Source organism: Myripristis murdjan, chromosome 19 (genome assembly GCF_902150065.1).
Source record: "Myripristis murdjan chromosome 19, fMyrMur1.1, whole genome shotgun sequence".
Classification (NCBI taxonomy): domain Eukaryota; kingdom Metazoa; phylum Chordata; class Actinopteri; order Holocentriformes; family Holocentridae; genus Myripristis; species Myripristis murdjan.
The window spans coordinates 49,863-64,799 of record NC_043998.1 but is presented as its reverse complement, the minus strand read 5'-3'; the positions used below and the strand labels follow the sequence as shown (position 1 = coordinate 64,799).

General features: G+C 39.9%; 1 protein-coding gene and 1 pseudogene across 1 annotated transcript in view; one reads left to right on the top strand and one right to left on the bottom strand.

Moving 5' to 3' along the window:
• The window catches only part of LOC115377368 (zinc finger protein 518A), a 66,304-nt gene extending 54,228 nt beyond the window's left edge, over positions 1-12,076 (top strand). The window contains exon 3 of the mRNA XM_030077047.1: positions 6,243-12,076. Within this exon, the coding sequence (XP_029932907.1) occupies positions 6,263-10,882 (4,620 nt within the window). The 5' untranslated portion in view covers positions 6,243-6,262 and the 3' untranslated portion in view covers positions 10,883-12,076. The remainder of the gene's footprint in view (positions 1-6,242) is intronic.
• LOC115377704 (putative nuclease HARBI1) overlaps positions 1-14,937 on the bottom strand; it is a 196,954-nt pseudogene that overhangs the window by 147,618 nt on the left and 34,399 nt on the right.

Below are 14,937 nucleotides of genomic sequence, written 5' to 3'. Positions count from 1 at the left end.
GGTGAAAGTATGTTTACTGATTACATTTGCCTGTGTTACTATAATTGATTAGCTTTTTATGCACTTTGACTTTTTTGAGTTTTTTTAATTTCATACTTAAAACTTTTTGCTTAGTATTGTACTTGGCTACATTTTACTACATGCTACAGAGTAAAATTTCTGTAGGCTTTTAATAAGCATCAAATGTTGGCAGAGATGAGAGGAGAACTCAGCATATACTTTGCTGGTGTACTTTTTTGTAATCTCCAAATCTACAATCAAAAGAATCTAGTTCAAACTTTGCACTCTCATCTTCATGTTTAAAAGTTTACAGCAGCAGATCAGCTAGATCCTGGATGGTTACTGTTGGCAGTTGTTGGTAGCTGTGCAGAGTAGATTGTCTTACTCATATTTTTCATTTGACTAGAATTGCATTAAGTATATCCCAGAGCTAAGGAAGAATGGCTGTTTTGAAATACTGCTCAGTATCTATCGGCCCTTTTCCACTAGTACCTACTCGGCTCGACTCTACTCGGTTTGAGAGCTTTTCCATTAGGTGGTAGTACCTGGTAGCAGGTCCCATTTTAGGACCTACTCAGCCGGGGTTCCAAGCGAGCTGAGTCGAGCTGAGTCGAGCCAAAAATGTGACGTAAACGCCGTGCAGGCAACTGATTGGACAGGGAGTGACGAGAGCGACTCCTGCACGAAAACAAAACCCAGCATTTAAAAAAAAAAAAAAAAAAAAAAAAATGGCAACAGCAACTGTGCGCATTGATCATCACTGAAGTTGGCAAAGTCGTAAAACGGCAAGCAAACCGCTACCGTGGTCAAATGAAGAGGTGGAGACTTTTCTGTGCTTGGTGGCGGCCCGAAGAATCCAGAGGGAGCTGGACGGTGTGCCGCCTTGCTATGACGACTCCACCCACGGCGAGGTGCTGCTCTATTGTAATGGAAAACCACCCAAACCGTGTCGAGGCGAGTAGAATCGAGCCGAGTAAATACTAGTGGAAAAGGGCCAAAAGATATGCTTAGCTAAGGTTTTAGATAGGGAGGTTAGCAATCAGTTGAAAACATTTTTATTTCACATTGCACTCTGAGTTCTTAGTCCGGTTTTAGACCCTGGGGTTTTCATTAATGAGCTTTTCATTAATGGCTTTTCATTAATGATTGATTGATTGAGGTGCTGAGGCAAAACATCACAATTCACTTGTATGTAGGTGATACTATGATCTGCTCCCTCTATTTACTTGGTACTTCAAAACCTACAGTCAGATTTCAGTATTATTCAAGAAGAATTTATAAACCTTGAATTAATGTTACATTTAGATATGACAGACGGCCCGGTAGCTCACCATGTAGAGCGCGTACCATGAAATACTAAAACTAAGTTGCAGCGGCATGGGTTCAAATCCCATCCGGACCATTTGCTGCATGTAATCCCATCTTTTCTGTCTCTCCATTCTACCTGTCTAATAAAGCAAAAATGTTCAAAAAATCAGAAAAAAACAGGTAGAAAAAAATTAATGCTGTTCTTAAGGAAATCACAATTTCATAGAAGGGAAAATCATTACAGTTAATACCACTCTGAAAGTGTTCTCACATACAAATACCTTGATATTTGTCCTTCCAAATTCACATTGCAAAATTGCCTGGATCATTGAAATCAAAATAAACATTTTTATTGAATTAAATCTCATTTTGCTGAGAGCCACAGAAAGCAAGCAATATTTTGGTCAGTTTTAGACTGTGGTGACATCATTTATATGGAGTCTCCTGCCTCCTCCTTAAAGCCTCTTGATATGAAGTCTGTCATTCTGCCATTAGATTTATAATTGGAAATGTCTTTAGAACGCATCACTGTATCAATGAGTACGTTTACATGCACACCATATTCTGGTATTATTCGGAATATTCGCAATATTCCGGTTGCGCGCATGTCATATAAACACACACTGAACCCGATTAAGGTCATATTCCGGTTGGAGAGAATTCCGAATAAGACCCCTGGCATATGCCTGTTCCAACCGGAATATTGAGGCATGTAAACACCTTAGTCAGAAAATGCTTACGAGTCTGCACCCATGTAGCCAGCTGTGAGGTCACCCTGGTCTGGACCTCTGTATTTTTTTCCCTCTCAGGCTGATGTTTTGTATGGCAGTAGTCAGCCATGAGGACACCAAGGTCCAGACCTTGGTAATTGTCATATTGACAAATAAAATTGGAGCTATATAACTATATGAATAATTGGGGTTTGAAAATGTGTCTTCTTAGTGTCTGTTACTGTTGTGTGGGAGTGAGTGAGTATGCCTGCAGTCAGCACTTGTCCATGTTCTGTGGACAATTCAGTCTGTGTTTTAATTTAGTTGCGCTGCTACTGCAGTAATTAAGATAAACAGGAACAGGAACAGTGTGGAGCCAGAATGTGTCTTAGTCTCGCTCTCATTCAGATTTAGAGATTAGATATTGACATGTGTTATGAAGACATTAGCCTTACATTTGCTGCTTCATAAAACACCTCAGGTGTGCATGTATTTTCAATTGATTTTTCTTTTGTATGTCTCTTTTGTCACTGTGAAATTGGTTATATTTTTTTCAGACACTGATAATTAAATTCACATCCTACTCTCTCAATATGGTGTTATTAATCGAAGTTTTCAGCATATTTAAGTTAATATGAAACTTGCTCTAATGATGCATGGATTGGCTCTGACGCTCTGTAATTTTTTCCAAAATACATCTTACAATGCACTCAGACACATCATCATGCACTCTCACCCGTATGACCCAGCCAGGGCTTTTAAGACGCCAACTAGTGTCTGAGTGGCACCTCTCCACAGTTCATTCCTCCTTAATCACAGCCATCTTGAGGCCTTTTCTGCTGCCTCAGTACTGTGCTTGATGGCCTGCCTTTTGTGGGGACATATGATGCCCAGGACATGGCAGAGGGTCTGGCCAGCAAATCCTCTGCAGCAAACTTCAATAGGCAGGCATCATGTCCTCCACCATTGTCTGCGGCAATCATCTACCAGGTCAGCATACCTGGCTTGCTTTCTCTCTGTTACCTCCTCCATCCAGTCCTCCCAGGGGACTGTGAGTGTCAAAATAACTACCTGGCTTGTTGTTACTGACAGGTAGGACCATGTCTGGTCTCAGTGTGGTCATTGTGGTGGACTCTTGTTACCAGAGAGGTTGACCATCAGCTGCTGGTTGTGGGTTGTTGCTAAGAGACCTGTATGTGCCTTTTGGTGTTATCTGGGCTTCTCCCCAGCCTTACCAAAGGGAATGATCTGTCTGGTTTTTGATGCGTGGAGCGGGCAATGGCTGAGCAGATGGACTCACCTGCTGTTTTCAGCATCTGATTGTGGCACCAACAATAGAGGACCTTTGCTAGGGTTTTTGGGCAGCAGCTGAGGATGTGCTCCAGGGTCCCCAGTGGGACCCTGGAGCTACACTACAATACACCTAGGCTACACTGTTCCTTGGACTTAAGATATCCTTTGGTCTAGTGCCTGGTCTCAATGTGTCCACGCTGGCACACAAACTGGCACATTCATCCTCTATACCTTCTCTTTCTTCCTGCTGGACCAGCTGGCCTCTGGCTTTTCTCTTGTTGCTGATCTGGGCACATTGCTGGGTTACTGCCAAACTCAGCTCTTCCTGATGCCACCTCACCTACAAATATCCTGAGCAGAAGCCGAGACTCAGCCTGTTCCACAGCAACCTGGGCATTCCACTTCCTACCCGTTCTCACATCATTTCCAGCAGCTGATACCTTAGGGTCCCTGGACTCTGTGCTCTGCAGTACCTCTCTAGTGTGTGTGACCATGAGAGTGTGAGTTTGTTTTTCTGTCCATACAGTGCAATACTGCTCAGACTCCTGGGGAGCCCCAGTCACCTACAGAGTTGTCGACTGATCTTCCACTCAAAGCTCTCAATTGTAGACACCGGGACGTCATACAGTAGAAGAGGCCACAGGATTCGTGGAAGAATTGCATGCAGGCCAGGACTTGAAAAATTAATCACCCAATTGAGTAATTATTTTTTCAAATTGGGAGATGCACAATTAAATGGACATTTCACTCCATCTGTACCTGTCCCTGTGGCCTATGTTGTTTTTAAATTATGTCGAGCAGCAAGAGGTTTCAGAGTGATTTCTTGGTTGTGCACTCTATTGGTGTAGTAGTGCTTTCTTTAATGAGTTATTTTTAAGATGCAGGAATTTCATACACTTCACTTCAAAATTCACCCTTCTGATATTAATTAGAAAATTTATTTTTTTACCATAACTCCCCGATCCAAAGACAGTTTTGCAGTGCCTGCAATCGATGCATCACTAATTTGCTCATACTTCCATCCTCATCCTCTTACTTCCAGAAATACTAACCCTACTAACCCTAACCCTAATACTTTATTGTGCCATTTTGAAATATCACGTCATCTTCACTTGTCAGTATGTTGAATGAAGCATGCTACATCTACTTCATCTAGATATGATGTCAACTTCTTAGAAAGCAAGCATCTTACAATATATGTGCCAATATGCCAACAGATCTCACTGCATATCTAAGTATTAATGCTGGGCTTACAAAATTGTCAAAGGTTTGTACGTGTAAGGGAAATCTCATGGTATATCAACAAGAGCCACAATCCATTAGGGGTTCTACATTTATCAGTACATTAGGGGGGGAAATGAGACTGGGCAAAGACAAATCACATTAAAAACATCATAATGCTGCATTACAAGGGTACTGTTGTTAAACAATGCCAACTTTCCTTATCCTATCTTACAGTTACATTAATCAGTTGCCTACTGGTTATCACAGCTGTCAGGTATATACATTATATACACCTAGCAGTTTGCACACATCAACCTAAGTCCAACTACAGGAAAACAGGAAATGTTATTTATTCAGGTATTTTTCACCTGTACCTCTTTAGACTACTGCATTAAGCACAATACAGGATAGTACGGCATTCCTGTAACCATACCAACTCACACTGCCTTACATTGACATCAGAGGAGGGGAAAGTGTTCCACTGCATCTACATTACATAAAGATATTTTCCAAGTTTTGCATGTCAATTTGCAAATCTATATTGTATTTATAGATTGCTTTCCCAGGACTTCCTCTGTATTTCTTCTACTCCTCCGTTTGTGGTCTGCATCTGGAAGCTCTCCATTTGGAGGGCTAGATGACCACTGACATTACTCTCAGATCCCCATAAGAAACGGCACACCTTATCCAACACAAGCACACAAAACAGAAGGGCAGGGTGAAGTGGTCGGGTCAAAGGTAGAAATTGAAATTGTGTATGTCTGTGAGGGGACAGAGAGGGAGAGACAGACAGAGAGAGAGAGAGAGATGTTGACAGAGAGAGAGAGAGATGTTTTGACCTGTATTTCAGATGTTTTCAGTTAATGTCTGTCCACCTTTGGTTTTAGATGGATTACATTAATAAATTACTCTTGCTTGAAAACTTATATTGCTTTTACAGTAACATAACAAGTTGTCTCATCTCAGGTAATGTTATCTTCACTTCACCTTTCTGTCCTCAGCTCTGTCCAGTGTGTATCGCTCAGCCCCACCCTTGATGAAACACAGAGAACAGAGGAGAGGAGAGAAACTAGCATGACTGTGAATTACAGCCAAATACAGTAGAAAATCAGCCCACTGGTATTAATGATCATGTGAAGTTTTAGCACATAATTTTACAGTGGTGGTGCACTATTTGCAGACTGAATATAGAGGAAACACTGTGTGTATGTAATTATACATGTATATGTATATAATTTATATATGTATTTATATATATTTGTGTATGTATTATATATACTTTATGTATAGATGTGTATTTGTTTATATGTTTCTTAAATTTGTTTTTAAACATTTGTTTATTAAAACACAAAAAACACATTAAAAGGACTTTGTTTATAAAGCTGCATACTAATTTAATTGCATCAAGATCCCACTGAAAAAGACAGTTTGTGATGAATGAATGAAAATTTAAGTTATTGTTTCTAAAAAGTAACTCACTAGCACTTATGACTACATTTCACGAGATGCCTTTTACCTTTATCTCATTAGAAAATTCCATGTGCAAAATTTTTTTTTTTACTTCAGTAAAATATCAGGAAAGTAACAATACTTCTACTTAAGTTTCGATTTGTAGTAGTTTTTCCATCACTGCTGGTAACATAATTTAATTGCCTCCTCCAAGATTTCCTGCTTTTATTAATAGACATTTGATTTCTACCCTTACAGAAATTGGCTGAGTTACAACTATGGAAGAACACCTTGCAACACCTGGTGATTCTGCCAAAAATGGAAACTTCACCACAATAGAGGATGAAAAAGAAGAGATAAAAGACTTTGTTTATAAACATTTCAAAGAGGTGACAGATCATTCCAATGGGTCATTCATCTATGATCCTGAAGAATGTTCCATGGATCCTGAGAGTCCTGCTGAGAAAGAAAGAAAAACTTTCAAGAAATCCCCTTGTAAAGTTCAACAGGGGGCAGTTTTCTCTGGAAAAATTCTTAGCTTTGGCTGTTCAGTGTGTAAAGATGATTTCACATATAGCCCCAATGATCTCCTGAAACATTTTCAAGGGGCCCACAAAGGGACCCTTCCTACATACCCTTGTGATCTCTGTGGCTTTGTCACAAATGAGTTCCCTGCTCTTCAGCGCCATCGGATTGGGCACAGGAGTACTCCGGTCACATGTGAAAAAGAAGAGATAAAAGACTTTGTTTATAAACATTTCAAAGAAGTGACAGATCATTCCAATGGGTCATTCATCTGTGATCCTGAAGAATGTTCCATGGATCCTGGGAGCCCCACTGAGAAAGAAAGAAAAACTTTCAAGAAATCCCCTTGTAAAGTTCAACAGGGGGCTGTTTTCTCCGGGAAGATTCTTAGCTTTGGCTGTTCAGTGTGTAAAGATGATTTCACATATAGCCCCAATGACCTCCTGAAACATTTTCGAGGGGCCCACAAAGGGACCCTTCCTACATACCCTTGTGATCTCTGTGGCTTTGTCACAAATGAGTTCCCTGCTCTTCAACGCCATCGTATCGGGCACAGGAATACGCTGGTCACATGTGAGATCTGTAATGATGGTGTTCAGTACTCTCTGCTTTTGCTTACAAGGCACTACATAATGTGTCACAGTCAAAATGGACACTTTCGCTGTGAAAAATGTGATTTTACAACTGTAGATGCAGGTACATTTGTCCAGCATATCCATCATCATAATGAGAGGTGCTTCAAATGTGTAAAATGCAGACATGTTAGCTTGAACCAAGAGGAGTACCAGAAGCATATGAAAGCTCACTCTGGTACCTTCCCCTTCACTTGTCAGATCTGTGGATATGGTGCAGCAAGGAGTGAGTATCTTACAAAACACATGCTTTCTGTCCATAATGAGGAGAGAAAGAGTGTATGGAGAGCTATAGAGGATAACAGCTCCCCAACACATTCATCTGCAGGTTTAAAACTTCTGTTAAAGAAAGGTCCCTCTAATGGTGGAGAATCAAAAGAGTCTCATTGGATGTCAAAACTGACCTGTCTTCCTGGGAGTTTATCAAACAAAAATGGCAGGTTACTCAAACAAGAGAGATCCTTGGAGGAGGCGGAACAGTTTGTTGATAGGACTGTAGTGAAAAAGGACAACAAAAACTGGAGCAAAAGCTCTCATAACAAAGAGCAGCCTGTCTCTCTGGCATTTCCATCTGCACCATTAATGTCGCAGGAACGTGATAACTCTTCAGGGTCTGATGCAGCAAGTCACACCAGCCCGAATGGACTTACTGTTCTGATGGTTAAGAACAAAATCTCTCTCCCCCCCAACTGTACAACTAAAGTGATGGGTTTTAAAATGGTTGATGGCAAAAAGCATTTAGTTCTAAAAGTCATACCAACAGCAAAACAAGAGTCATCCACTCAAAACCCTTCTGCAATCGAAGACTTGGGTTCTAGAGCATCAGATTGTACATATGATGAAAGTAAAGAGACTGTAGAGAATGGAGAACACCATGATATTAACTGTTTGACATCCCCTTGCTTGAATGTTTCTCAAAGTGGATTTTGCATGCAGACTGATCAAGATGATATTGTAGCAGTAAAAGTTAAGCAGGAAGAGGAAGAAAACTCTGTTAGCAGCCTTTTTCCCAGCTTGCATAAGGATGAAGTTGAAGAACAAACCCAACATTCAAAAAAATGGTGTTCAACTGATACAGTATATCCCATGGCGCAAGAGCCTGATCATGTCAAGGAGTTAAGACAGCTTGATCTATCAACCTGTCTGGAGAAAAGTCATCTTGATATTAACTCATTGTCTGCCACTTTCAACACTGATCCACCTGGCCTTTGTGATTATAGAGTTAGCAACATCGGTTCTCCAGTATTGTCAACTGATATGGTCACTGGTCAATCCTTACCCTCAAATTTGGCTCAACAAATGTTGCACAAAGTGCTGCCCAAAGAAAACGCTGAGAACTTCAGGGCTCCAAAGGTGCTTGCAACAGCAGATGCAGTTGATGATACACTAACTGACAAATCTAAAGGGGACTGCTCTTATAACACCATGTCAAATGGTGACCAGTTCTCTCAAAATGCTCCAGAAATAACTGAAAGCCAGGTGAAATTCTGTAAAAATGCTCAGCAGAATACAAGTAAGCTATCAACATTTCCAGTTCCTCAGCCAGAGTCGCCTTCATCCACTTCAAGTATCCACAGAGAAACAGCCATATATACAGAAAACTACACACAGAATTCACCAAACCAAGAAGTATTTAGTTTTCATAACTATTCCAAAGAAACCTTTAGCATTTCACTTCACACTACCCAACCTTTTGACAATCTATCTGATAATTCAACAGACAGAGAGAGTGTTTGTGATGAAGAATCATCACAGTTTAGCCTGACGTTAGCAGAGTCTCCACCACTGCTCACAGAAGGTGGAAATGGAAGTGTCACAATTAGAGAGGAAGATAATCAGTACATTCATGGGAAGGACATGGAAAAAGTGTCAGATAGTGACATTGAGGTTGATGAATGTATAGCTAGTGTTGAAGACTCTCCCACTGAGGATGAAAATCCTGAGTCGATACTCGAAGACTTCAATATTATCAAAATTGAGGAGGAGAACATTCCAGTATCTAAAAAACAGCCAGAAAGCAGGAGTTGTTCAGCCTCTTTGGGTCGTATTGTGGAAGAACATTCAGATGCCATCATTACCCAGCAGCTTAATAAAGAAAGAAATGGAACTTCAAGTGCAAGCAGTGACTGTGCAAGGCCAACAAAGACCACTTTACGAATTCTTCAAATGCCAGAGGGTAAGCAGCAAATGCTCTTGCAAACTTCTGAAAATCGATATGCCATGCCCGTGCAGTTGAAGGGCAATCCAGGATTCAAGCTGATAACCAACTCCATTAATCCTCAGATCAATGTATCTTACATGAAGCCAGGATTGCAAAGATCACATAACCTTACTGGCCTCACTCTCACTGCCAACGGTGGAAGGACACGTGTGTCAACACCAGTGCCAGGGGCTTGTGAAAAAGGGGCAACACTGCTATCTCCTATTCAGCCAGTTAGCACCACATCAAATCACTACCTTATCAACAGTACAGGTTTTAAGGGTCCTGTTCTCCTCTCAAGCACAGGACATTGCACTGCTATGGACAAGACTGTGAAGACACAGCCAACTTGCTATTTGGTACAGAGATCACTTCCAGTTGTTCAGGCTCCCAGTAATCCTGGATACAGATTGGCAACTTCTCAGGTACCACTCAGTTCACGCCCAGTTCTGGCTATGCCTGTGAGCTCTGCAAACAAATCCACCACTTTGCAGACCAGTCGTCAGGCTTTCCTGGTTAGATACATTTCCCCACCCAAATCAGGCATACTTCTTAATAATTCAGAGGGAAAGACTATGACTCAGTGTAGCCAAACCCGTGAAAGTACTGGAAACAAAGTTGTATTTAAAATTGTCACTCCTACAAGCGGGCTTCTTACAAGTGGTGCTACCACCGCAGCCAGTCAGCCTCTGTTCCTAGCCACTAGACCTCAGACACAATGTTTTTTGGTGTCATCAAACAGAACTAATGCAAATGCCTCCACTGAAGTGAAGAAACTGATCCCCATACAAAGCACTGCCCAGAAACATGTAAAGTTATCCTGTCTTTTGCCATCCCAGCCTACTGTAAATGTTAAGGTGAAATCGCATGAGGAAGAAAAACTTGTCTTGGCCCCGAGGCCAATTCGGCCACCAAGCCAAAGAAAAAGGCGTAGGAAACCACTGTTTGATGAGCTTTCAGTGTCTGTGCATAAAGCCAGGAGACTCACAAATAAAACACTGACTGAAAAAGAAACTACAGCATTCTGGCAGCCTATACCCAAAGAAGTTGAAAGGACACTGAGACTTTCCCCATTCAGTTCTTTTCAGCAGGTCAAGTGTCCTCGTAGATACCAACCTGTAGTGGTGCTCAATCATCCAGATGCTGACATTCCTGAAGTGGCCAGTATCATGAAGTCTGTTAACAGGTACAGAGGTGCTGTTACTAAAGTATCCCTCTCTCAAAAAACAGTTCAAGCACTCTCTGAACTTGAGGTTCTAGGGAGGAAGTCCTTGACCAAAGGTCCTTCGTCTCAAAGCAATGATCCAATACCTCGACCAGTTCAGAGTTCTGTCCGTGAGCGATTCATTCTGAAAATGAAATTGAGAAAAAAAAGCAAGAAAAAGTATGAAGTAGTCAAAGCTTTATCAAATTGCACAGAAAAGCCCTCAGTGTTTGACTGCTGGTTTTGTGGTCGGCTCTTCAGCAGTCAGGAAGATTGGATTGGCCATGGCCAGCGACACCTCATGGAGGCAACTAGGGACTGGAATAAATTGTTCTGAAAGTTTTCCACCATCCTTTTTAGGTGGAACAGACAGATTAATGTTGTATATTTTCAAATGACTTTACATTGTACTTTTATTCTTGCAGCAGTTTTTATTCCTGTAAATATATATTCTCAAGTAGATCACAGTTTATCTTTTCATATGTACATATGGTAATTTATGTACTACGTGTTTTTTTTTTTGTTTTTTTTTTAAATCATGCATGTACAGGTCAAATGGAACTGTGAAAACGGAGCACACTGTAATTAAGAAAGTACTGATAACAGAGCCACTGGTTTGATGAAGGGGGAAACTATCAGCAAAGGTTGTATGCATAGTTGTACTAAATTACTCAGGTGATTTCATATTTTTTCATTTTTCAATTTTCAACTAATCTGGCTTGAAAAAAGTTTGTAATTTTTGCTCTTTTTTAAAGTAATAGCTTTTAAGGGATTTGTGTATATTCTTTTTTTCTGGACAGGAGGACTGTAAATTTTTTTGTATGGCTTAACTGTAAAGCAGTCAGACAATGACATTGTTTTGTGTTTGTGATGGGGAAAAATGTTATGGTCCAGTTACTTTTTTGTGTTAGTCAAGGGGATTATATACTTCCGCTATTGGTTTATTCAAATTCATTGTCAGATTTTGTCAACTTGTAGCATGCATTCTCAAAGCTAGAACTGAGGGTTTTTTAGTATGCCAAGTGGTGCAATGAAAATGTTCTCAGATAATACTTGTGCAGAAAAGAAAAAAAATCCTGTCAAACATGGATGGCTCATGGCTCATAATCAGTACTTGAGAAATATAACTCAGTCCATAGTACAGCCTATGCAGTTAACATGCAAAATGATATTCCATAGTGAAACAACTCACACTGTGCACCCAAGTTCTATGGTGGAAACCAAATTTGCCCTCTCAAGTAGGTTAATGATCAAGCTGAAACTGTTTTTGGTTCAAGAATAACAAACTCATTTGCAAATATCAGATTTGATTTCCATTACTGATTTCATGTCAGCTACTTTTATAGGTGGTGTAGTAATCAGTCCACACTATTCTTGTTCTGCATAAATTCTAGATTGAGGAAACCCAAAGTGAATATTTGATGATGTTGATAGGTCCATATGTAACATAAGTACATTATTGGTGACATCAACAACAGAGTCCTTTTTTACTGTAAATAATTTCTCTTTTAATGTTATATTTGAAGCATTTTTTTTTTTTAAATTACAAGTGCATCAATGACAAGGCATGGAGATGGTATTTTCTTTGTAAGGTTTTACATGTTTGTATTACACAAAGATCTCTAACCATGGAAAAGAATGTTGTATTCTATTAAATATGCAAAAGTTTCTTAACAATGCAAGTCATGCTAATACTTTAAAACATATTCAGGATGTTCCAAACAGCTAAACTCCATCACATCATCTGTAGAGAGAGTGGCTGACTTTTTTGGCTCTGCTTTAAGACGGGGCTCTGTGTTAACAATCTAAGTGCACAGTCTGCAGAGCATTTAGGGTGTGTCAAGTCCAGTTTTGCTATTTTAATGGCTGAAAAAAGGTTTGTTATGCCAGGCGCATGGTTTGAAAGAATTGTACTTGTTCTTTTAATTATTCATGGGTGTGTTTTGGGTATAACATGCAGTAAACCAATCAGAGTGCCATCTCCCATTCCCTTTCAATGCCAGGTGAGCTTGCACCTTGGTGGATTGCTATTATAATGGTATAATATTTTCTTGGTAAAAAGTAACACTTCTCTGCAGTGGAAATGGATCTCATTGTGCGCAAAGTGAAAACGCGCAAGCAGATCATCTACGAGCGTAACATACAGAGTGTACGTGCATTACTATCTTGATAATGGACCCTTATAATTACAGTGAGGACGTTTACATGCACTAACCCTTATTCCTGTATTAACCGCACGTGTCATGTAAACACGCACCAAACCCGATTAAGGTCACATTCCGGTTGGAGAGAATTCCGAATGAGACCCCTGGCATATGCCTGTTCCAACCGCAATATTGGGGCATGTAAACACCTTAGTCGGAAAATGCCCCAAACCGGAATATTCAGTCACGACTGCGCATGCTCGACTCGCAAGGAATTCTGTGGCGTCTTTGTTGCTATGGTTACTGCAAGCGGGGAAACGGCATGGCAAACAGCAGCAAGAGCCAGGAGACTGCAGCCTGCCTTCAGCTAATGAAAGACTGAAATATCATGGAGTATATCGATGGGAGAAAACATAGAAATAGCGACAGAAGAAGAAGACTTTTTCTGTTTTTCCAGCAGACCAGATGCCTATATGTGTACTTCTGCCCCCCATGGTATAAGAGAGCGGAATACTCTGAAACACGGGGGCATGCCAAGTTACAAGTAAACGGAATATTCCAGTTGCCGCAGCGCAGTTACCTTAACCGGAATATTGACCCGAACCGGAATATGGTGTGCATGTAAACGTAGTCAGTGAAATATTGCGCCATTGACTTCAAACCTGTTTTTTGTTAGTCAGTAAAGCAATCACTTGCCTCAAGATAGCAATCTGCCAGTGTGGGTACCGGGCAGGAAAATGGAAACTGACAATGACACTTGTATCATGCTTGGCACCACTTGGTGCCAGGTGTAAGATAGGGCCCTGCATATGAGTAGTTTGTCTGTCCATTTTAACTATTGTCACATCAATTCAACAACAGAGTAGTATATCATATTTTTGACATGAGGTTTGTACCCAGAATATTTTGCCCTATTGATTCTATTAATGTAGCTTTAATAATGGCTACATTCAGATGATTTCTTGTACAGCTATTATCAGTGAACCAAGCAACATATTTGACCTTCACTTGGTTCATAAGTTGTCCTCACATTATAATTGCTATTATCTTATTGGCAGCCTTTACTATATCAGGTTATTCAGTGCATCATTTTGTCAGTCGTATTTTTTTATTATTATTATTATTATTATTTAAAAATGAACAATAACTAGCCTTTAAAACTGTTTGATGAGTGGTTAGTAAAACCCAAGTTATTAAGACTGCATATGTGTTCTCCAGCATCCCCTTCAGATGGTATGATTATTTCACACTTGCATAGATAATAATACTTGTCTGCACTCATGTATACTGTTCTTATCAAGCAGGCTGTTGTGGTCTATCTTTTAACATTTTCTTATACTAAGTGCCTCAAATGTCCTCTGGCAGGTTAACAATATTGTACTGTATTCCCCTGTCCAACTAAATGGTTCTCTTTCCTCAAATAAATGTACATACATTTTGAAAAGAAAAAGGTGATTTTTCTTGGTTGTGACGTGTGGGTCTGTAAATTATTTTTAGTGACTACCTTTAATCAAGGCACACCAGCATGTTTGAAAATCTCTGCCCACATTAATATGCTTGTGTAGCTGTTTGGTTGGGGTTTTTCTTGTGATCAAATCTTCACCCTTTATGCATCCAGTGTGTCAGACCATTTCATCTATTATGACAGATAATAAATGAAAATAAATAATAACAGAACAGTGGTACAGGACAAACTACATCCCACATGGACCACTCCTTAACCCCTTCTCCCTATTTTGCAGTCCTTTCCTAAACCACCGGTTACAATTTTGTTTCAGCTGAACAGAAAATAAAAATCAGTTACCTAACCACATAGACAGACATATAAAAAGGTATGGACATATTTAAGTATACTGTTAAATCACTATGTACAAGCAAAACAAAAAGTTGATTAATTATAAGATTGCACAAAGTACAAAATGAAATGTTGCAGCAAGCCCATTCATACCTAAATGAACTGCACAGGCATACAGCAAATAAACAGACATAGTGGCTGACCAACAAAAAGACAAAGATTAAGTCACCTACAACGAACAAAGACCAGTTTAAGCAGCGCTGTCATGACAGAGTGACTTGCATTCATAACTGATAACTGGTTAATTAGAAATGGCTGAAGTTTCTTAAGAAACTCAAGAATTACCAAACGTGTGGCCATTTGTGTATTTTTCAGTCATACAGTCAAAACAAAATCATCCATTCATTTGTCATTTATGAAGTTTATTAAGTTTAAATGTCAGGCTCAAAATAT